At 32.8% G+C, this 22,933-nt stretch overlaps 1 protein-coding gene across 3 annotated transcripts in view; it reads right to left on the bottom strand.

The window, feature by feature from the left end:
• The window catches only part of LOC149078215 (uncharacterized), an 82,830-nt gene that overhangs the window by 47,578 nt on the left and 12,319 nt on the right, over positions 1–22,933 (bottom strand). For 2 of the 3 annotated variants that reach the window (XM_089241809.1, XM_089241811.1), the window contains exons 2-11: positions 21,550–21,688; positions 20,123–20,283; positions 19,724–19,771; positions 15,442–15,581; positions 14,348–14,517; positions 9,482–9,532; positions 8,183–8,335; positions 7,546–7,730; positions 7,114–7,234; positions 247–356 (exon numbers count right to left, since the gene is read on the bottom strand). In XM_089241809.1, coding sequence (XP_089097935.1) covers positions 247–356; positions 7,114–7,234; positions 7,546–7,730; positions 8,183–8,335; positions 9,482–9,532; positions 14,348–14,517; positions 15,442–15,581; positions 19,724–19,771; positions 20,123–20,283; positions 21,550–21,688 — 1,278 coding nt within the window. The remainder of the gene's footprint in view (positions 1–246; positions 357–7,113; positions 7,235–7,545; positions 7,731–8,182; positions 8,336–9,481; positions 9,533–14,347; positions 14,518–15,441; positions 15,582–19,723; positions 19,772–20,122; positions 20,284–21,549; positions 21,689–22,933) is intronic. The other variant, XM_089241810.1, reaches the window with a different exon arrangement.

The following is a 22,933-nucleotide window of genomic DNA, read 5'->3' as shown; positions in this document are numbered from 1 at the left end:
ATTTTAAAGGAAACAAAATAATGTTTGCCCTGGGTGGCAAAAATCCTAGTTACAGCCCTGCTTAGAATAACTAACAAGAATTATTGTATTCAAAATAATACTACATTTTATAAGGAACAATATGTAAAAGCACAGACAAAATTCTAAAAAAACTACACACACTAATTTAAATTCAAAGATTTGGTTATAGATTAATATTTCAGTGCAAAGCTTCCATAGCAGTTTTCATGCAAATACATGACTTACGTGACTTTGGTATCAACATCAAATGGAATGGTGATTTCTTCATCTTTTGCGATGTCTTTTGTAGATGCTATGTACAAATGCAGTGAACCATTGAGCACCATCTGTTTGACCTAAAAGCCAGTAAATTTATTTACTTTTTATATTTTGGCTTACAGAGGAATAACTTGTTAGAAAATAGAAACTTCACAATGTTTCAGTGCTGCAAATTACACAAACATTGCTTAACCCTTCGACAGTTACGCATATTCAGGTAAATCCTTTGAAAATGGGCAGAGGCTGTTCAGGAAAGATGATGCTTTCCCCCATTGTCACGAGCAGGTAGCCGGATTTTCGGTGATTGGGGATCCTCCCATCGCAACAATACCTCAACAACATGAATAGACCTATTGTAGGTTAGCCACAATGGCCTCACTGAGTGTTTAAATGTTTACGAAACCTAGAAAATAGTTTTCCTTGATTTCTTGGAGAAAAATGAGAAATTTTCATTTTCACCAATTTCTTTATATTTTTGGATTCATGCAAAAAGATCATTATTTTAATTGAAAGATAATCATAAATAATTATTATTACATGAAAATCTCGAGTATTCGATTGGAAATAATGAAAACTTCGAGAATTCCAATAAATTCTATCAATTTTCACTTCTGAAAAACGCTTAATGTTTACTAATTTATTTTTTAATGAAGTAATGGTAAAAAAAATTAATAAAGAAATCACAGAACGTAAGTGGAAACGTATGAACAATTTTAATTTTTTTTTTTAATTCTTTGACGAAAATTATGTGCGTCTTACTTGAGTTTTCGACGACTGTATTTTTCCACGAACACTTTTATTTTTTTCCTTTCTAGATGTAGCTTATACATCCTTACCGGAATTTACGGTGATTGAATCGAAAGTTTCGTGAATACTCAATATAAAATCAATTTCTATTGTATGACACACATTGTGGACATTCAATGTTTACTGGATAAATGTCAGTCTATTAATTTATCTGTTGGTATTCAGTATGCGATGACACGAATATTCATATATGTACGCTACATTTCAAAACATTTTAGTGAAGTTTAAAAAAAATATTAATAATTAGCAGTTGATTAGTTACCATACAAATGAAATAATTTTTTTGGGGATAGTTTTGTCTTCGACAAAGTTTTGTGAAATGTTTGTCTTAAGCTGTCCCAATTATTTTCAATATGCAAGTTAGTTTTCATGAACTCTTTATACTAAGTGTCCTGTAAGCAGGGCCGGAACTAGAGGGGTGAGGGGTTCAACTGCCCGGGCGGAAACATTTAGGGGGAGACAGTTTTAGGTGGTTACAAAGAGCACCTTTAAAAAAAGTATATGGAATTTTAAAGTTGTGGCGGTGGCAAAATAATGTTGGCTCCGGGTGGCAAAAATTCTAGTTACGGTCCTGTCGGTAAGTACTAGCTCTGCCCTTATCTGATCAACCGTCCGTCTTAGAGGTATGATTTCAATTTAAAAAACGCTCAGCAGGCGTTCAAAAATTCCCCTGTACTAGTTTTGAGAGTAATAATACAGTGTGTAGCAAAATAAAAAAACTTAAATTTTTATACCGTCCTCCGTGCTTTCAATTAGAAAGTTGTTGTCCTGTCTCTCCCGATGCCAACAAAAAAATTCCATGGTGCCTAGATGCTATATTCACAGAGGTATTCGAATTCGAAAAACGGAGTAAATTTGGGAAAAGAACAGCGTTAAATGCGGGAAAACAGTTTTACACGCTTTTACCTTTGTTCTTCCCCAAATTGCCTCCATTTTTCGAATTTGAATATCTCTGTGAATATAGCACTTGGAAACTTGGAATTTTTTTGTGGATTGTTCATGTTGGACCAACACACTTTGATTTTGGTGCCACATTATTACAGAATTTATTCTGTAGCAAAGTCATTGATCTACGTTACAATGTTTTTAATAATTGGTTCATAAAAAAAAAGGTTTAACTAGTTGAATGAATTTGAAACGTTGTATAGTGGGACCTGTATGCCTGGGTTCCCACTAAAATGGCATACTCGAGGTGGTGGTGGAATTTTCGTTACAACACGACTGCACTAGTCTCTTACACTCTGGAGTTTATCCTAAGATTCGGATGAAACTGATGAAAACGAGCAATCGTTCTCCGAACTTGATATTAACTTCTCTCATCGAATTCATCTTCACTCAATAGAGCCAGTATAATTGTACTTATGGGGGTTTGCTTTTACTCACTAACTTTAACCTGTCAAATAGTATGAATGTTATACTGAATCATCAAAAACCATTGTGAAACACACATGGCTCAAAAAGTTGAAAAGAAGAGCGAGAAAGGAAATAGGTGGGAAAGTAGGAATGTGTGAGATCATGGGACAAGCATTGTTTGAAACACCCAAATGCTCATTTATTCTGGTGTTGGCTACAACAAGCCACGATGATAAGAGGCTTATACTAATGGGCGGATACAGATAACTTCACGGGCAGCAAATGAGAAATTCTTGTCTTTTTCTTGAAATTCTTCCTCTTCCTAGAATTTAGTTCTGCCTCGTTCAGTTATGATCAGCTCTGGTCAATACAACCAATTTATTTTGAATGAACTGCTTGCTTTCTTCCATGGGCGTCCACAAAACCTACTTTTGGGGAGGGGTAAAAAGAGGCACTGGTGGGATTGAAAAGAGGGAGTGTTCACAGAGACTCTTCCAAAAAAAATTGAGTTAACTCTGTAATCCAGACTGATCCGTAACCCATCACATTTGTCAAGCTGTTTTTTCTTTCAAACTTAGGCCGTAAGAGTTGAAGAAAAAAAACGAGTTTTTCTTCGTTTTATTTGAATGCATTAACACCTCTCTTTAACAGTTCTCTTTGTATAACCTTATAATCTTCACACATCAGTATAAATGCCTTCTCAGCTCAATATATTGAGCTGAGAATATATATTGAGCTCAGATATCTGATAATACAGATACAAGAATTGATCGGATAATCTGGTATTCGATGCTCTGCTCAAAGTACACTGCTCAAAACAATTAGGGGAGCACATGGTTTTAACAAAATTACGCAAAGATGTATACCGATAAGTAACATAAAATGAATCATCCATAATTTAAAGCCTAGCAGGAAACGGAAGAAGAAAACTTCATATGCAAATCAAAGTTCATGACGTCAAAAACCAGAAAAAGGAGATAAGGGCAGAAATCGGGATGTTGCAGAAACGTCTGTTTTACTGCCGTAACTGTGAAATTCGATTGCGCAGTATTTTTTTTTGAGACAAGGTGACTTGAGGATGTCTCAACAACGTAATTTACCGGAATTCATGGCATGGCGTGTTATAGGCAGACTGGAATCCGGGCAAACACAACGTAGTGTCGCGGACGCTGTTGGAGTCGCCAGAAGTGTTGTTGCAAGGCTGTGGAATCGATTCCAAGAAACAGGAAATGTTTCTTGCCGACCAGGGCAAGGTCGGCCACGTGCCACTCCAGCAACTGATGACCGGTATATACGGTTAACAGCCCGTCGAAAAAGAACAGAGAATGATACGCAGCTGCAAAGACGGTTGCTGTTGGCAACAGGACGAAGGTTGTCCAGCCAAACAGTACGTAATCGGCTTTATGAGGGAGGGCTCTATGCACGTAGGCCAATGGTCTGCATTCCGTTGACCCCACGCCACCGTGCAGCCCAAAGAAGATGGGCTGCTGAACATCGAGATTGGGAGCAACATGATTGGAGCCAAGTGCTGTTTACAGACGAGTCCCGATTCAGTCTGGAGTGTGACACCCGACGTGTACTGGTATGGAGGGACAGGGGCACTCGAAATAACCCCGCATTCGTTCGTGAAAGGTCACAATACAGACGAGCTGGTTGGATGGTATGGGGTGGAATCAGCATAGGCAGACGTACGGACCTGCATATCATTCGGAATGGCACTTTGACGGCCCGAAGGTATGCAGACAAGATACTGCGACGTCATGTCATCCCTTATGCTGGAGCCATTGGAGATTCCTTTGTTTTCCAGGATGATAATGCCCGACCGCATAGAGCTCGTCTGGTGGAGAACATGCTTGAAGCTGAAACAATACAGCGTATGGAATGGCCAGCGCGCTCTCCTGACCTGAATCTAATCGAGCATGTCCCAAACAAACAAAAAGATTTTTTCTTTTGTGACCATGAAATCCAAAATTAGGCATGAGCTGCGCGACCAAGGCCGCCTGTTACTGTCCGAGACTTGCAGATTGCACTTCTTGAGGAGTGGAACAGTATTCCCCAAAGTCTGATCGATAACCTCAGCGCATCCATGGCAAACAGGTGTGCAGCAGTCTTGGCTGTTCGAGGAGACCACACGCCCTATTAAAACTCATGCATCATGTCTAAACAGTACTTTTTTTTATCGTTTACATGTAACCAAATTGTTGCCCTAAATCATCTTTTCATGTTTTTTCCATATTTTCAAAGAATTAAAGCTTAATTCCAAATTTTGTTTACGTCTTTTTTCTGTATTGCGCATTGATACGCGTGTACTATCCATTGTATGCCAATACGTGGCTGCCTCGCACGGTTTCCTTCACTTTTTTGCTTGCTCCCCTAATTGTTTTGAGCAGTGTATATGCAGCTGTTTCTTGGGCATTGTAAAATATATTGAGCATGAGATTTTTTCTTTTGTGACCATGAAATCCAAAATTTTGACACACCACACGCTTTCCACCTTATTCTTCTTTCTACAATCGCCCAACTTCTATTCAGTGATCAACTTCACAAACTGTCTCTTTTTTTTCGGAATACCGAACGGCCGTTTCATAAAAGTTTCATCGTACTTCTTTCATTATTTTGGGAGCGACAGAATTTTCCAATGAACTGCATCGTATATGCAACCCATGAAAGTGGGCATTCTGTGATCCACGCAGTTTCGCTACAAGAGCACTTTTCTGAACACAACATTCACATTTATCAATCACAGAAAGAACAGACAAGACTACGTCAAAGAGGTGAATGTGATCATAGGCGTAGGCAGGATTTTCTCTGAGGAAGAGAGGGGCGTTTAAAAATATAATATTTCCTTGTGGGGGGGGTTAAGTTTTTTACTGCAAAATAACACTATTATATTGGCTCATGGGGGGTGGTTAGACCTTCCCTTTTGCGTTACTCAGGAATGTGGTAAATTAGGATTGGAAGATTGTGCAATCTTGGGAAAATGTCACTTCAAAAACTTCACAGAACTGGCTGCAATGTAGGACCTAAAGTTCCAGAAGTTTAAAATATTCAAGTTTGATGTTCGCAAAGAACGTGAAAGATGTGTAATGAATACTAAAATTTATATGTTTTTGGAATACATCAGCATTGTAATAAACTCGATTTATAGACTGTGAGGTTATTGAGGAAATGATATGCATAGATAATAACGAGAGATTGTAGTTGAAAAAATAAAGAAATGGTGAAATTGTGAAATTCCTTACATTTACTCATACAATATTGTTTGTCGAGACCGATACAAAAGAATGTGTTTGATTGTGACAGACTGTGATCAATGATAGTTGAGGGGAGAGAGTTTCTCCATTCGAATAGGTGTGAGGAAAAACAAACTATATTTAAAACAGTCAGAAGATGCAGAAATAGGATTTAATTTTTGTTGACGGTTTATATTCTGTTAGAGATGGATGGCTTAGTTACAATATCAAAGTTGAACACGGATAATTTTATATAGCACAGCTTAGCAGTAAATAAGTCAGTTTATGATGAGAGGGTGAAGGAGTGGGGGGTCCTTTCTTTACTACGAAAAAAATTCAGCTCAAGGGGTGTTAGTTTAAGGTTCATAGTTATTTTGAAACATCAATTCTGTATCATATACATTTCTAAACTAATCATCACCCGAAAGTTTCAAAAATCAAAAGAAAATCAAATATAGAAGAAATAACTGAGTGAAAGGTAAAAAAAAAAGCGATACTCTATTTTTGGACAGAAAAAAAAAATACTTCAGACCACAGAAACAACTTCAAGAATTCTATTTCCCTACAACAATTTGCACGTTTGCTCCTCAAGACAGCAGTTACAATGCAAGGGATAATAGCATTGTTACCGTGTGCTTTCTGTATTGTGTAGCTGTATAGAGCGTCCTACAATGGCATGATCTCTTCTGAATACTGGAGGAGGAGCTCGTCAACTGCAGGGGTGACAGATTTACACAAAGAAAGTAGGGGAAGGCAACTGATCAGGTCGGCCGGATATATACGGTGCTGCCCAGATTCGCCACAACATTTTTGAGCAGATATATACGGCGCTGCCCATCGAAGGGTTAAAGCTTCTGAAGACACTCCTCTTGATAGACTTCCAAATTAAGCAATGGCATAATGGATAAAATTATGCAAGAATAAAAATTGATAAAAAAAAATTAAATAATCTACCACTTCTGTTTGATTTGTACAGGACAACACAATCAATGGATTTGGTATTCTACTAAGATTATACACTGGAAGTTTGGGGTTGATTGTGCACAGCTTTGAATATTTATACATTAAATCACTGATAAATCTAGAACTGAAAATTTGCTGTAAATTCAAATTTCTGTACTGCCTTTCTAAATAGATCTACGGTAGGTTTGGATCAGAGAAGGAAAAAGTAAGACCTTTTAAATGAAAGGTAAATAGCGTATACAGACCCAGCTTGGATTCAAAATCTTTTTTTCAAGGATTAGTTATAAACTTAGCAAGAGATGTAATAGAGAAATATTAATAAAGATCAGTGTGATAGACACAATAGTTAAATGAATCCCCACATCAATGGATACTGTTAATGCTGAACTGCATATTAAAAATTTGAATCACACATTTCATTCCATTTTACATTCATATCCCTAAAACTGTAAATAATACCTCTGCGTAATTTACTCACTTCTGCGTTTGGCATGCATGACCTTCTGACAAACCTTGCATCATTTGCATAGTCAGTAGAATCAATGAATAACTCTTCGCCTGAAGACTGAACTTTGTACAACAAAACAAATGGGAACAACCTATACAATGAAGCCATAAGAATATCTAAAAATTCTAGAAAACATTCATTTATCAGACAAAATTCCATTAACAGCTACTGCATTTTCCAGCAGCATTATTTATGACACAATTAAATTCCTAAAATTAAAACAAATTACTGTATACAAATTACACACAAAAAAATTACTTAAGCTTTTTAGACCAAAAGTAAATCTAATAAATTTCTTTATTGACACTCAGCGTCCAAGGATCTAATTAAAATTAAAAATTTCAGAAAAAAAAAATTACAATGATTCAAGTTAATCATCTAAAAAATTACAATGATTTTTACCTCTGTTTAAAAAGGGGGTTAGTTAAATGAAATTCAGGTGATGAGAAGAAACGGCCCTTCCATTCAACTATAAGTTGATCCTTTGATATATTTTGCTCTGCAACAAGTTTTCTCATATTATCCGGGATTTCAACGACTCTATACAACTGAGCCTGCAGTTGCTTTGAAATTTTTGTTTCATCTCCCTAATAAAAAAACACATTTTAAATTTTTGAAGGCAAATTTTGAATACTTTAAAAATTAAAAATATTTTTTCATCATGATTAAAAAACAGAGAATACATTTTACACTGATTCTCATAAAATTTCGAAATACAGCTTATAAAAAATTGAATGCTTAAATTTAATCAAAAATGAATGCAAAGTCAATTATCAATTTGAATACATTTTTAAGCCACATATTCTTGACATCTACATTCCAATATCAATACTAAAAAGGCAAAGCTGCTAGGCATGTTTGTAACAGTTGGCTCATAAGAAAAAAGAAACTGAACATGAAGCAAGACCTTGAAACTGCAAGATGGTACTAAATGTAAGGTCACCAAAATCTTTACCTTTTGACTTTTTTTTCCTTATCAACAACTGTCAATAAAATTATGGAATGCATATGGAAACCAATTACAAATAATTGCACAAACCTGATTTTTTAATGCAGATGCTAAAGCCTTCACATCATCAGAATACCAATTATCAACTAAATTATTTTTTTTCCAGTCAAATGAGCATTTCCAAGCATCTTGCGCCTCTTCATCGGGGGTATTGCTGCAATTTGTCTCAGATTTGCTTCTCACCTACACAGAAATTTTAGATTATTCATTAAAAAATTCATTGTAATAAGAATTTCACCATACAAACTCATAATTAACCGACATTGTATTTAAATCTTTACATGCAATTGTAGTAACCAATAAACAACAAATGATTGTGGAGAATGTATTTGAATTTACATTCTAGAAAATATATAAAATATCAGATAGATAGCATACAGATATACAGACTTAAGTAAAACAATCCATATTGTTTTAAAAGAAAAAAACCATGACCCCTTCCATATTTTAAGATTCTGCTAGTTGTAATACAGACAACTACTAAATATTTTCATGTATAGATAATATGTCACGGCAGGTTATCGGCAGGAAATTACATGCTGCTTCACTTCTACCAAACACATTTAACCTTTTAAGCAGCGATGACAAGATATCTCACCTCCATAGAAGCCTTTTATTTGCAACTTATACATGCATTTCTTTTTTCTCTCTTTACGAATGTAATGAGGACTGAATATTATATCTTAATTATATACACCATTGGTCTGTTGTCAATGCCAATATATACTATAGTATCAATATGCCCTGGACAGATTATGTAATCCCTTGGGCTAATACATAAATGGTAATATATATATGTTTTTGTATATTGCGTCTGTATCGAATGTGTTTTTTGTTTTTGTGTGTATTATTTATTATATGTTGTATGTGTGTGTGTAATAAATTTCAAATCCCTTAGTTTGCACATGCTGAAAATCGGAAGAAAGCCTACTTCATTAAAAAGATATGGCATTTGGGGAGGGGGGACATTAGTAATTCATGACTGCTGCTTAAAGGGTTAAACTATACCATCAAGACTAGCATCGACTAGTAAAAAATGACATTATATGTCATTGTAAAGTCTAGTAACTTACAGCAAATATTCCTGATAAAATTTTAATAAAAAGAAATGAATGAGCAAAAATAAATTATGAATTAAAATGATTTAAAATATTGATTCAATTTATAATTTATTTTATTATTTATGATTTAATTAATAAAAAGCTGAAAATAATTTTCAAAAGAAAAGTAAAAAATCAAAACATTTTATTTCTTTCAGGTTTTAATCTTTTAAGAGTTGTTACAGTATTTTTAAATTTTTACTTTCAAAAATAAAAGATGAAAACATACCCTTCTTCTTAATTTTGATCTCTTCATTTCCATGCGCTCATTCAGTTGCTGCTTGAAAAAAAACATAATTTTAAAGTATATAACCATTGAATTTATTTTTTTACAAGATTAATTCATAGGTAAATGGAAATTGCATTGACTATGTGAACTGACATGAACTATACATGAAATCAAATGATTTATATCTGAAGATGCAGAATAATAAAAAATTGAATACTTGAAATTTTTTTTCTTTAAGTTCATGAAAATCAATCTCCAGTATTTATCATCTAAAAGCAATGAGACCACATTCAAAATATTCATAATTAAAAAAAATAAAATTCAATATTTTAATGTAGCTATGCAGGTAAGTAATCATTCACTCATTCAATTCATATTTAAAAATTACCACAGCTGCACGATAAACTAGTTTGTCAGGCACATAAAAGAATGAAAAACAGATTATGTGTGTACTTACAAGGTGAGTTCATTACATGACAGGGTATGAAATAATCATGATTTTTTTTATTTAAATTGTGGATTTTTAAAATTAAAATTAATTGACTGCTTATTAATTAAAACAAATCTTGTTAATCATTAAGAATGCATATTTTCGTATCACTTAACCATTTTTTCTCTTAATCACTCAAATTTAATTCAGCATTAATGAATAAACTACAAACAAACTATAAGCAAAAAATACGAACACCAAAAATCTGTGTTTATGTAACATGAAAGATCATTGAGCCCAAATTAATTTCATGGATTAACATTTTTTTAATAGAGAAGTACTTTCATTCATAAGCCCCGCCCCCTAATTAAAGTGAATGAGTAGTGACAACTCAGTATCACACATATGGTGCAGACATCTCAATTCACTCAATGCACAGCCAAAAGGCCATTCAGCATCAACTAAATAAAACAAATTCTATGACATTATTTCTTGCACAATTAATGGATGTGTTTCAGATGTGCATGATGTTGCTTAATAGTTTACACATTTTTATTCTTTCTCAGATTTAATGGGTTTTGGTAAAAATCGAGGAAACTAAAAATATGAATACAAAAGTAAAGTCGAAAACCCAATGATATTTATGCTGTTACAACATTATTTTGAATCAGCAATTAGGGCTTAGAATATAAGGCTTTACACAACAAATAATTCCTTTGTTTATACAAAAATTGCCATGTTTTCAAGACAAATAAATTCAATTGGTCGAATGGTTTATTTGTCTTGAAAACGTGGCAATTTTTATATAAATTAAAACCAGGCAAAGCTTCTCATTTTTGTAATAATTCCTTTGTTTTTTAATCAGGGGAATTCTAGTGCCACACATTGTAATGCATTGAAAATACTTAGTGCAGTTAAGCTAAGTGCCAAGAGAGTTCAACTCCTTATATTTTTCGGCAATTTTTTTCATACGCAAAATCTAGAAATAGAGCAGTTTTCTTTCTGCACCATATCTAGGGATTAAGTTCAAGTCTATATTTACCCCAAAGATCTTCTATACTTCTTTTAATCACGAACTTTACCACAGATCAGTAACATGCATACCTTACCAGGTTGCTTTTACTTCAATATCATTGAAGTTACGTAAAGAAAAAACAAAACTTAAATTTGATTTTAATCAGATTTTTAAAAAAATCTAGTGATTTTAAATCAAGTTAATTTAAATCAGCATACCCTTTTACACAATTTACCATGACATATTACAGTTGATATTCGTTATAAGACTACCTCTCTCATTCCATGGAAAACGAATGTTATATTAGGAGGTCATTATATCGAATCGGAAGGTTGAAGACAGTTAACTGATGAATAGAATTTTTATTTGGTTAAAACAAATTATATTTTTTTTATAATGTTAACAGTTGAAGTGAAAATCAATCTGGTTAGAAAATAATAAAATTGTAATAATCTATTACATGCACCTATGTACCATAATATTCAGGGTGGAGGTCAAATAATTTTTGGTAAACAAAAAACACAAATTTTGTTAATTTCTTTGAAAAAAAAAAAGAGGCGGGGCAGAGGTGAGTTTGGACATTGCATTGAATTGAATGGTCTTTTTGAGTCATTACATTGGATGAAAACCACTATGGGAGGAATAGGGAATATTCAGGATTTATTGTACCAGTTGTTATAATGGAATGGAGAAAATAGTGCAGGGTTATTATAATGAGCATCGACTGTATTTTTCAGTGATTCTCATGAAATTGGCTTACATTGTGTCCCCAGCAGTTAACATTAAATATTATTTGACAAAGAACTTTTTTTTCGCCAATTTCTACTTACATTCCAGTTTCTGAAAAGTTGCCACTTTGTTTTTAATTTTTTGATCAATAGATTTTTAAAATTTGCTTGAACAAATTTTCATTAGTTAAGAAAATGTCCTTCTCCATTCCATTTTTCCAATTTTAAAATAACTTTCTATCTTAAAACAAAAAATATATTTTTTCAATATAACATACTTTTAGGACCAGTATACTTTAATATTTTATTTTTTCCATAATTTTAAATATTTTTTACCAATAGTTTATAGTCCAAATGAAAATTTCCTTTTTTTTTCATTCGTGACATTGGGAAAGGATTGGTTCAAATCCTACAACACCAGTTGCCACTTATTAAATTTTGTACTGAGAAGCTTAAGAAGAATATAGCCTTCACTTGAACCTCCTTTTACATCAATTAAAATTGTAAATTAATTCACAAATCAGGTTTATTCAGGAAAAAAAATGTGAGTGTTTTTATTAATTGTCCTTCTATTTTTTTTGTTAGAAATATATAATTGAAAATTGTTTTCACTTTACCACATGTTTCAGTTCAGAGACATCTATTATTTCTGAAAAATACATGTTTTCAACATGCTTAAGTTTTTGATGTGTTGCAAAACATGTAAAAATGCCTTTCTCCTGGCATTAAGTAACCAGAATGAAGGTTTGATCAAAAGTTAAGGGGGGTAAAAAGTTAAAAAAAATCCAAATTTCTTGGTTGTAACATCAAGCTGTAGTAATGTTTCATCTAAAAACTTCTAGCAAAACAGAGACACATTAGAAATCAGTTGTCCCCATAAAATTGATTTATAAAGGAGAGAGAAACACGAATAAAAAAAGTAAAAATGCAATTGACAAAAGATTGTTCAGAGTATCAGTGCTTGGTGAAAATGATCTACCAAAATAAATCAAACATGTTGTGAATGTCAAGTATAAATATCAAGTGCTGAAGCAGGCAAAATGTCTCATTAAATTTGCCTATCTCTTAACCGTTTAAAGGCCAATGTATGCCTTAATATAATGGAACATAGTTTTTATTTACAAAAATATCAGATAAATATTGATTCAAAAATTTCAGGTTTTTTATCGTACATAGACGAGAGTTCAAAGTATTTTAGTATTATAAGAGTGAAATAAATTCGGAAACTTTAGGTTGATATAAACATTTTTGACAGAATTTTGAAATTTGACATTTTTTGGGCATTTTTTCCCCATTTCGATAAAAATTTGCCAAAATTTCAATTTTGAAGTAAATTGAAAATTATTTTGTGTGTTTCTACCACTTAATGTATCAGTCAAAGTAAATCAATTAGTTTCTTTGTACTGTTAAACGTTAAAAAGCTACGCACGTTCAAAAATGCATGTTCTATTTATGGAACATTGGCCTTTCAAGAGAGCGGGATTCTAGGGATATCTAATGTGCAGTGCGCTGCTTCGATTTGCCCATTCTAACCTCAGGGTGGTTGTCATCGTTTGACATGTGTATAGGGGCTAATTCTGGGTGATACGACACAGAGGAATGTGCTTTCTGAAGTGGATTGTTTATATTGGATGAGTACGTTTTTTATTCCTGAATTCTTAGAAATGTATATTTTTGCAAACTTCAGACTAATCAAACCAAGTTTGACAATCTTAGATAGTATTGTTGTGTTCAGCTAAGTGTAACTATATCAAAAAGATATCTCACATTAGAAGAAGCTGTAGGATATTAAGAAACTTTTTCAGATTCCAAATTACAGGATGCAGATATATGTTAATTACATGCTAATGAAAATGGGAACATCATGGATGAAGATGATATTGTTGAAAATGAACTACAGTAGTATCAACGGTTCAAACTACTGCATGTGAAATGCTATGTAATTTTGCAACAACGAGGATGTGGTGTTAGAAAACTCCTGAAATGTGTTCTTCAAAAGATGTAGGGCAGAAAAAAGGAGCAAAACGCAAGTGCAACACTCAAGTTTCAAGAAAAGCACTCATTTTCATGTTAAAACAACCAGTATGTGTTGCGAATTTGAATTTGTAGTAGAAAACAGAAAATTTCATGTGATAACTGTACACCAGAAGTAAATAATCGTTAGAATACAGGCAATGCCAGTTTCTGCTTTCACCTCTCCCCAAGTGCAAATGTTCCATTTATGGAACATCGTGAAAAACTAAGAAATTTTTTTTTTTCTTCAAATTTCAAAGTTGGTCTATATATAGGCATGCAAAAGGACCGCATATTCCAAATTTCAAAACAATAAGTGACTTTGTTCATAGTTCGCCTTTAAACGGTTAATATGGTTAAATTTAGATTAATTTTTTCATCATGAATTTTCAACTAACTTCACTGCTGATTCCATTTTACTTATTAGCAGAAAAAGAAGTTTCCCTAAGAATTGATTTGATTTTTTGGTTGACATTTTTTTTTTTTTTGTTCAATTTCGTGTCATAATGATCCATTCATATATGCGAGTAAAATCCTGTGATATATGTATGGGTTAAGATAAATAGCTACGGATGTGCAAGCAAAAATCCACAACCTTTTCTGTACAGACACACATGCACAACTTTAAAAAAAATACCTAATACAAAATCACACAATTAAAAAAAAAAAATAGCGCATACTTTAGACTGTGTTTTAGTTTTCTTCACAACAGCTGGCTCATTTTTAGGTTCTTTATCTATTGCACTCCTCCTTTTAGAAGTTCTGCTCTTACTTTTTGCATGAGATTCAAAATTTTGACTTGATGCTTCACCTTCACTGTCTCCAGATGTCATATTTGAAGCAGACTTTTCTAAATTGCAAAAAATTTCATCTAAATTTACACAAAATCGATGCATTTAAAAAAAATTCAAGTTGAATAATGAAGCTCATCAAAAGAAAGTTTTGTAAAATTACAGTAGACTCTTGATAATCTGGCCCATCCAGTAATCCAGCATTTTTAGAAGAGGAAAACATGTCGCTATGTCTGTGCACAGAAGTTTATATTATTTAAATGGGCTTTTCAATTGACTTCCAGTAATCTGGCGATTTCAATAATCTGGCATATCTTGGTCCAATATGTGGCACATTAACACAAGTCTACTATATTTGTTTTAAGAGATTCAATGGAACTGAAATTTTCTGCAAATTTAGTATTGAAATTTTCCTAACTAAGTTCTAACAACTTCAAATCTTTCAATTTGCATTTCTCACATAACTTGCCTTAGCTTCTGAGATAACAAGATATCTTGAATAATAGATTTTTTTCAATACTTGAATGATAATACTGCTTCAAAAATTAAACAAGCGTGTTCACATATAAAATCATTTCAAAAATTTAAAAAAGGGTAAATTGAAGGTTTGGAACCACTAGTCAATACTGCTAAAGGAAAAAAATTTCAGAAAAAACATTCACATTTATTTGTGGTACATCAAGTTTTACATGAAATCCAAAAAGACCAATCAAACCTGAGATTGGTGAGCTAGCCGATAAACTGAAGAATGATACAAACTTTACACTCTTATACAACCTTTACACAATAAATAGCTCCTACTATTTATAGTTGCTATCATAGCATTTATTTTGTTTGAAAAACAAGTTTCACAGCATATCATATTTAATATTCCCTGCTGGTCACCATGAAGGGAGAAAAACAAACATTCAATAATTTTGCTCACATAAATGATGTCATAAAAGACAATTTTAGTTAAGTTAAGCTTTTCTCTAAACACCAACCTCTTAAATGAACCTTTTTCTTAGATTGCAATATCTTAGCTCTGTGCTTATCAATCCTTCTGGGTTCACATTGCTCACATAGATAAGTTTCTGGAATTTTATTCCTATCCAATCCCATGCAATCAACGTGTTGCCAAACTCTGAGAATAAGAAAGAACAGTTAAGAATAATTCAAACATTATAAGATCACATTTGGAAAAGTTTAGTAAGCAACTCGAAACAAAAAAATTTTATGGAGCAATTATATATACGGCAAAGTCGAACTCTATTATACAACGGAAAGGGACAAATATGTTTATGTCTTTTCAAATGGTTGATTTATGATGCCGTAATATACATACATAGTATATATCAATTTCCAGAAATAAAGCTGCACATTATACAACTTTCAAAATTAATTTTTAGCTCATGTGACTAATTCAATTCAAGGCTACAGCCTAATCAGTAACATTTCTTCCAGGGACTCAGAGATTCTAATACATCTTGATGAACATTTTCACTCCAAGACAATGTTTAATGTTTGATCAAGAATATTATAAAACGCTCAAAGAAAACAGAAGTTAAAATAAACTTACAAAATTTCATTTTAATTTATTCAATTTTTTTAAACTTTTATTTGGTTATTGAATGAAAACTGCATGTGGCTTATAAGATGATGTAGCATGTAAATAAATAGCTGTACATTTCTATAAAAACATTTTGGCTGCGGTCCTTTTTCTGGACTGGCTGCAGCTTATTTACTGGAAATTACAGTGCGCATACACACACAAGTGGCCTTAATTTATAGAATTAGAATAATTACCACTATATCGATTACATGAATGATGAATGAACACCAGAACTTTGCCACTGGACTTATCCCGTTGCCGAGATCTCTTCCAGCCCAGTTTCGTGACAGAGTCTGGAACACTTTATTTTGTGTCATATATCGATTACAATATATATCAGCTACAACAAATTACTTCGAATTTCAAGTTTCCCAAGCATTGTGTCCAGGCTTGAATTTGCATGTTTCAAAGTATGAAAAAAGGTTTTCAGCATTATTACACATATAATTACTGTATAATTGATAATCATATACACTGGAACTTCAGTTAATGAGCTTAATTTGTTCCGCCAACATGATCGTTATACTTATACATAATACTTAAATTGCTTGTTATTCGAATCAAACTTCGCCATAGGAAATAATAAAACTGGCATAATTTTAAAGAAAGTATCTAATGACACTTGTTTTTGCCTCCTTTTTAGGATTTTTCCAAAATGGGGAATTTCCTGACCACTATATTGATTGTAGAATTTGCATTCTTCTTGGACAGATTCATTTCTCGCACACTGCTACAGCTTTATTTCACTAGTTCTTTTCTACAGAATTTTGCGCAGATTCCCGCATGTTACACACTTCTCTAACCTTATTTGAAGTGAGGCACTTCTCTCTTCCTCAAAAAAGATACCCCCCATAAGATCTTGCTGGCTGTTGCAGGCAATGGAGGTCCATCATTTTGTCTACAGTCACCTGGCCAAGCATAATTTATAAAAAGAACTTCAAGCGCTCATACGTGTTGTTACAATGTGGCATCTAGTTTGGTATCGTAAGCAGTCAAGCCTGTACACGGGTGTTTAATTTTCGAGTAAGGCACACTGACTGTAGGGGAGAATATTACCCACAATTTCACAGTACGTGTGGACGAAAGTGAAAAACCATCAGCTCAACTGTGAAAACATGACAATAAATCAGGCCCGTCATTTAAGGGGGGGGGGACAGGCTGGCTTTTGAAAATACACTACAAATGGTATATATATATATGCGTACCTTCAGTACATGCTCTTTGCCCCCCCCCCAGGAAAAAGTTGAAATGACAGCCCTGCAATAAATAAACAAAGTACAAAATGTTTGCTCGTAATGTGAATCATCGCTTGTTAATCGAATAAAAATTTTGCTTGTTATGCAAATTGCTCATTAACCAAAGTTCCAGTGTACAAGTGTTATTTTGTACATGTTGACATGTAAATAAGTTATAGTATGCAAATCCTACATTGTTTTTCAGTTTGCCCCAACTTTTTTGATGTTGCAGACCCCCCTGTAGTGAAGGTCAATGCTTCACCAAATCAGCATAGCATCAAAAGGTCAATTTCAACATCACCCTCCCATAAAATTTTCAAATGTATTTTTTTATATATAATTTTCATCATATAAAAACTAAACAAATTAATTTCACAGCACAAAATATGTCGTTCATGCAATAGCAGTTCATAGAAAATGATCTTGCAGACCTCTAACCAAGTAACACTGAGTCTGTGGACCACAGATTGAAAAACATTGTAATGTTTGATCTAAATGCCAACCCTTATATTTTATATAGGTTTTTTTGCCTAAAAGCATCAGGCATGTTATAGATTGTTATATATAGATAGATAGGATTTCATACATTGCCCCAGTGCATAGGTAGCAGGGCGTATGGTGCTTTACTGGCGAACTGTTGATCCTAGAGGCATACTTCCAACTAGAAAACATATCCAAATAACGTGTAGTACACAGATACGTTACTCACTGAGATATTCAAATTCGAAAAACGGAGGAAAGGTGGGGGGGGGGGAAATTGTTAAATACGGGTAAACCCTTATACCCATATTTAAAAAACCATATTTAAATACAGATAAACCCTTTTACCAGTATTTAACAATGTTTTTCCCAACTTTCCTCTTTTTTTTAATATCTCAATGAATATTGCACTTAAAGAAATGTGGAAATTTTTTTTGTTGGCATCAGGAGAGTCAGAGCAACCACTTTTATTTTAATAACTATACAACCCCTCGCAACATGAATGATATATCTGAACTACACGTTATTTGGATACTTTTTCTAATTGGAAGTGTCTCTAGGATCAACGGTTCACCAGCAAAATATCATATGCCCTGTTACCTATGCACTCTGTATTTATTTTGATCAGTTTTTATGTATATTTTACTTCAAGCCCTATTAAACTCTCTAGTCGCAATCACACACATGAAAGAATTAGAGTTGAAAAGATGTCTACAAGACAGTCTCAAAATTATACACAATGAGAATTCTGTTAAATTGAAAGAGTTTGATGTTAGGGACAGGGTTGGCAGGTTTTTGATGCATGGCAGTTTTTATTTAAAAACTTATTTTTATTGTAAAAGAAAGAATGACCAAGTGTGACTATGATATGGTATATTTACTAGCATTAAGAATACAATTTTTTTTCTAAAAGAAGCTGTATCTAAACGTGCAAAACAAATGCTTTGGCCATCAAGTCCTACCAGCTCTGCTTTGATTGAAAAATACTCTTTTAAAACTAAGAATCAACAACTGAGCTAAGAAATTTTTAGGTAAAAATAAATGAGTTTAATAAATGCATTAACAGATGCTGCACAAGAATTTTTGTATGGAATAAAATTTTAGGCAGATCGGAAAATTTAAAATATCAAAATAGATATTTTTCTCAGTGATTATAATTAAAATATAAAAACTTCAATTTACATAAAAGTGTTTTGTTATTCAACATATCTATCAGGTTAAAAAACTATTTGAAAGTACTGATAATAAGTTTTTAACATTTTAATACTGCATTGGTTTCTGAGGTCAGAAACCTAATCCTGAGCTCCTATCACACATATTTTGAATAAACTGCTTTATTTCAGTTAGTAAATTGAACACAGGCAATCAGTACTTTAAATAAAATGAACCATAAAATTAACATATCATCTGTTCTAAACTCAGTGTGTCGAAAAATTCGAAATTGCAAATTATAATTGTTACCTTGTTTTAATTATTGTAATAAATTAATGTTTAAAAATAAAACATTGCAATATGCAAAAGGTACATTTTTCATCATGTTATATACCTATTATGTTCAAAACATTACCCAAAGGCATTCACTTAGGTTTTTGAAGGTTTTAGACATTTTTTGACAGTTTAAACCAGTTTTTGATGCTTGTCATCCCCAAAGCAGAATGTTTTGCGATGTTCTGCAACGAGCCCTCAGCTGACTGAAAATGTTCTGCTGTAAAAATTCACACATGCATAATAGCGTTTTTCTACTCTTTTCTTAAAATTCTTCCAGATTGTTCTGCGACATACGTCGCACAGTTCAGCATATTCTGCTTTGGGGCTTGTCATGTCAAAAACCAGTAAACCCTGCTTAGGGAAAATGTTTAACTGAAACACATGCTTTGTCATCAGCAAATTCTATTGACTAAAATTAGAAGTTGCTAAAAACATTACTAAAATATATTAAAAAAAAAAAGAAATACTTACAAACACCGATCACAGCATATCATATACTCATCATCATGATCAAAACCACTGAAAATCAATACAAAATTTTAATTTATTTATTACCATGAATGTTAGAACAAAGCTTTTTTTTCAAAAATATTTTTTCTTTTATTTTTCAATAAAAATTACAGCATTACTCCTGGAAACTATTTTTAAATGTGAAAATTAGTTTAAAATTAGTTCAGACACAAAAATTACTATTATAAAGATGACTTGTATAGTGTTACATACAAGATCTGTGTCATGTTCATGTTGCCATGCTATTCAGTTGATTCTCTAAGACAAATTCCAGAGAATATTTTTTGAGAAAATCGGGTGAAGACATGCTTATTGAGCGCTTAACAAAATGATAATTCTCAGAAAAATATTTGCTCTTACCAAACACACCGGGTGATGCTAGCTTCATTGGCATCTTCATTTTCATACGTTGTGGTAATGGAAACTGTTTCAGTCTCAACTACAGGACTCGCATAAGCTGGTGATAGATGAGGGGACTGGGTAGGTGGCGTAGGCGGTGGTGGAGCACCATAATTATGGTCCTGAAAAACAAAAAACTATAATGATTAACAACAAAACCAGTTTTAGGATTGTACAACAGGTGGAGCCACACTGGGTCCAACAAAGATAGAGATAAATAAAATACTTATAATTTTGTTAATTATAAAATACAGGGGAACCTCATATAATGGATGTTGCTTATAATAGACAGTTAAAAAATTGTAATAATAATAAAGGGTGCTTTATCTGAAAAATTTTGTATTTCCAAGAAAGTGTTCAAACATAAATTGTTTTGCTGTTTTACATAAGTATGGATGCACTGCATGACTCCTACCAGTCACCAGCCAGAAAAACTGAGATTAATGCAGTGTGTATGTACACACCTTTTTCAAATCAACTTATGTTGAAGGCTGTTTTTATTTTATATATAATAAATACTTGATAATACTTTTTACTGTACTTTCATTGATGTACATCTTTGCTGCATTACACCCCTATAAGAATTATTTGTTATAAACCGGACTTTCATTAAATGGACAACCTTCACAGCCCCTATTAGTCAGTTATGACATTCTACTGTAATAATATTACAAAAATTGCTGTGCTTTAATTGCAATTATTTTAACATGTTTCAGATCTTTTAAAATGTTCAAGAAAATCTAAATAATATAAAGAATTATGAAACAAGACAGAATATTCATATAACAAAAAGGGTCTTGTATCCAGTACGGATGGCCATGATCAACAACTTTTTTAGTCATCAAGTTTTTGATTTAGTACATGTCATAAAACTATGATGTGTGTACTAAATCAAAAACTCTTTTGTTCTTCTTGATGAACTTCATTAAATGACCAGGAATTCGCAACAGTGGCAAGTGTATTCCTAAGACATACATGTTCACAGGTATATAAAAAATAATCTGTAGGCCTACTGATTGGAAAATTAGTTGAATGAAAAAAAATGCTAGTTACGGTTTAATATACAGAAGCCCCATGACCATTTTCAGTAGGTACTTTGCAGCATGAAAATTAGAGAATTCTAGGTTGGAACATATAGGCAGTTCTTTTCACCTTTACTAAATTTATTTATAATGGTGTTGACAGAGGCAAACTTACTGTTTCGATATTTTTAGATATTTTAAAGGTTTTTGATAATGTAAACCATTAGTCTTATTCAAAAATTTAAATCAGCTGATATCTTAGATCATATATTGAATTTGTTTATTGGTTAATGATTTATGCAAACTGAAATTTTCTCACTGTTCCATGATCACTTATGCCAATGAGTATGTATTAATATGAAATACCTGATAAGGAAGTCCAAAACAAGATGTGTGACGTTGGACAGAAACCTCTTCTTTCTCTGAATACAAATGCATGCTGCTAGTTGAAACATCAATCACCGAACTATCATCAGCAGATAAAATTGATAAATTTGAGTCGTTTCTGAAATACAAAATAAAGATCAAATATAGAGTTTTTTGTGAAATGATATTCAATCACTTGAAAAAGCTTTTGCTATACAATAGAAATTATCCAACTCTGCCTGACTTGGGCAAAGTCAGCCAGTTTATAAAAAAATCTAGGCCTTTATAAACCTAATCTATTATCCTTGTCAATAAAAGTGTTCCTCACTCTAAGAAAACTGATTTATCCACCAAAAATTTATCCACAACCAGTTAGGAGATCCACTAGACTACGACGTCAACTACACCCAGACAGCGATCTCGTACATCTGTTTAGAGAAGAGGAAGAAGAAGAGGAGCCTGAGTAGTCGAGAATAGTTTGATCCACGCTGGCTTATCGAAAAGCTGGATACAGGCAGCAATTACTGACGAATGTCTTTGGACCAAATCAAACTACACGGTGCAGCGATTAGATCAACCCAGCAGCAGATTGACAGCTTTCATTGATGTGATAGTTACTGATCCAATGAAAATCTCTGAAGAGAAGCAGATCAATTTTATCAAGAACTATTCCTGATTATGACGATTATTACGATGATTTTGTGATTTATAACCTGTGATTTACAATTGTGATTTATTTACATGAATCACTATTTTTCTATTACAAATTTTATACTTGTTTAATGGCAAGGTGCGTAATGGCACCTGCCCATGTATGTAATCTCAAGATCAATAAATGGTTAGGTTTCCCCGTAGGCACCCGAGTCCCAAGGGACAATGTGTTTATATCACTGAGTGTGACAGAGCCTGGGTGTCTCTCGGTTCCTATCACTATCACCAGAAAGTGTGAGGAATGACAAGCTTCCATGTTACACACACAAACATGTATTGTGTATTGATAGGATATATCTCTCGCCTGTTATAGTTTCAAATTAAGCTCAGGAACCCTCTTAGTGATTATTCAACTTCTAAAGAACCCTATCAAAGTGAGGGAATTATAATACACTTTGAGGTTTTTAATTAGAACATGTTAAATTTTACAGATAAAAAAATTTATGACCAATCATAAAAACAAGAAATTCGCAATGCATTTATATGGGAAATTTATGTAGCAAACTAAAAATATAGTATTATAAATTCTCATAAGTGCTGATATAGTATTAAACATGATCATATTAAATGAGTTCGACTTTATCTCGAAAAAAAAATTACCCAAAAGTACATTCTACATTTGTTACAAGCAAATACAGGAATATGTTTCACAGGACGAAAATAAAGATTTTCT

Source organism: Pholcus phalangioides, unplaced genomic scaffold (genome assembly GCF_987345545.1).
Source record: "Pholcus phalangioides strain wild (caught in Gottingen) unplaced genomic scaffold, Ppha-v1.0 ptg000014l_1, whole genome shotgun sequence".
Lineage (NCBI taxonomy): Eukaryota > Metazoa > Arthropoda > Arachnida > Araneae > Pholcidae > Pholcus > Pholcus phalangioides.
This window is presented reverse-complemented; position numbering and strand designations above follow the sequence as displayed.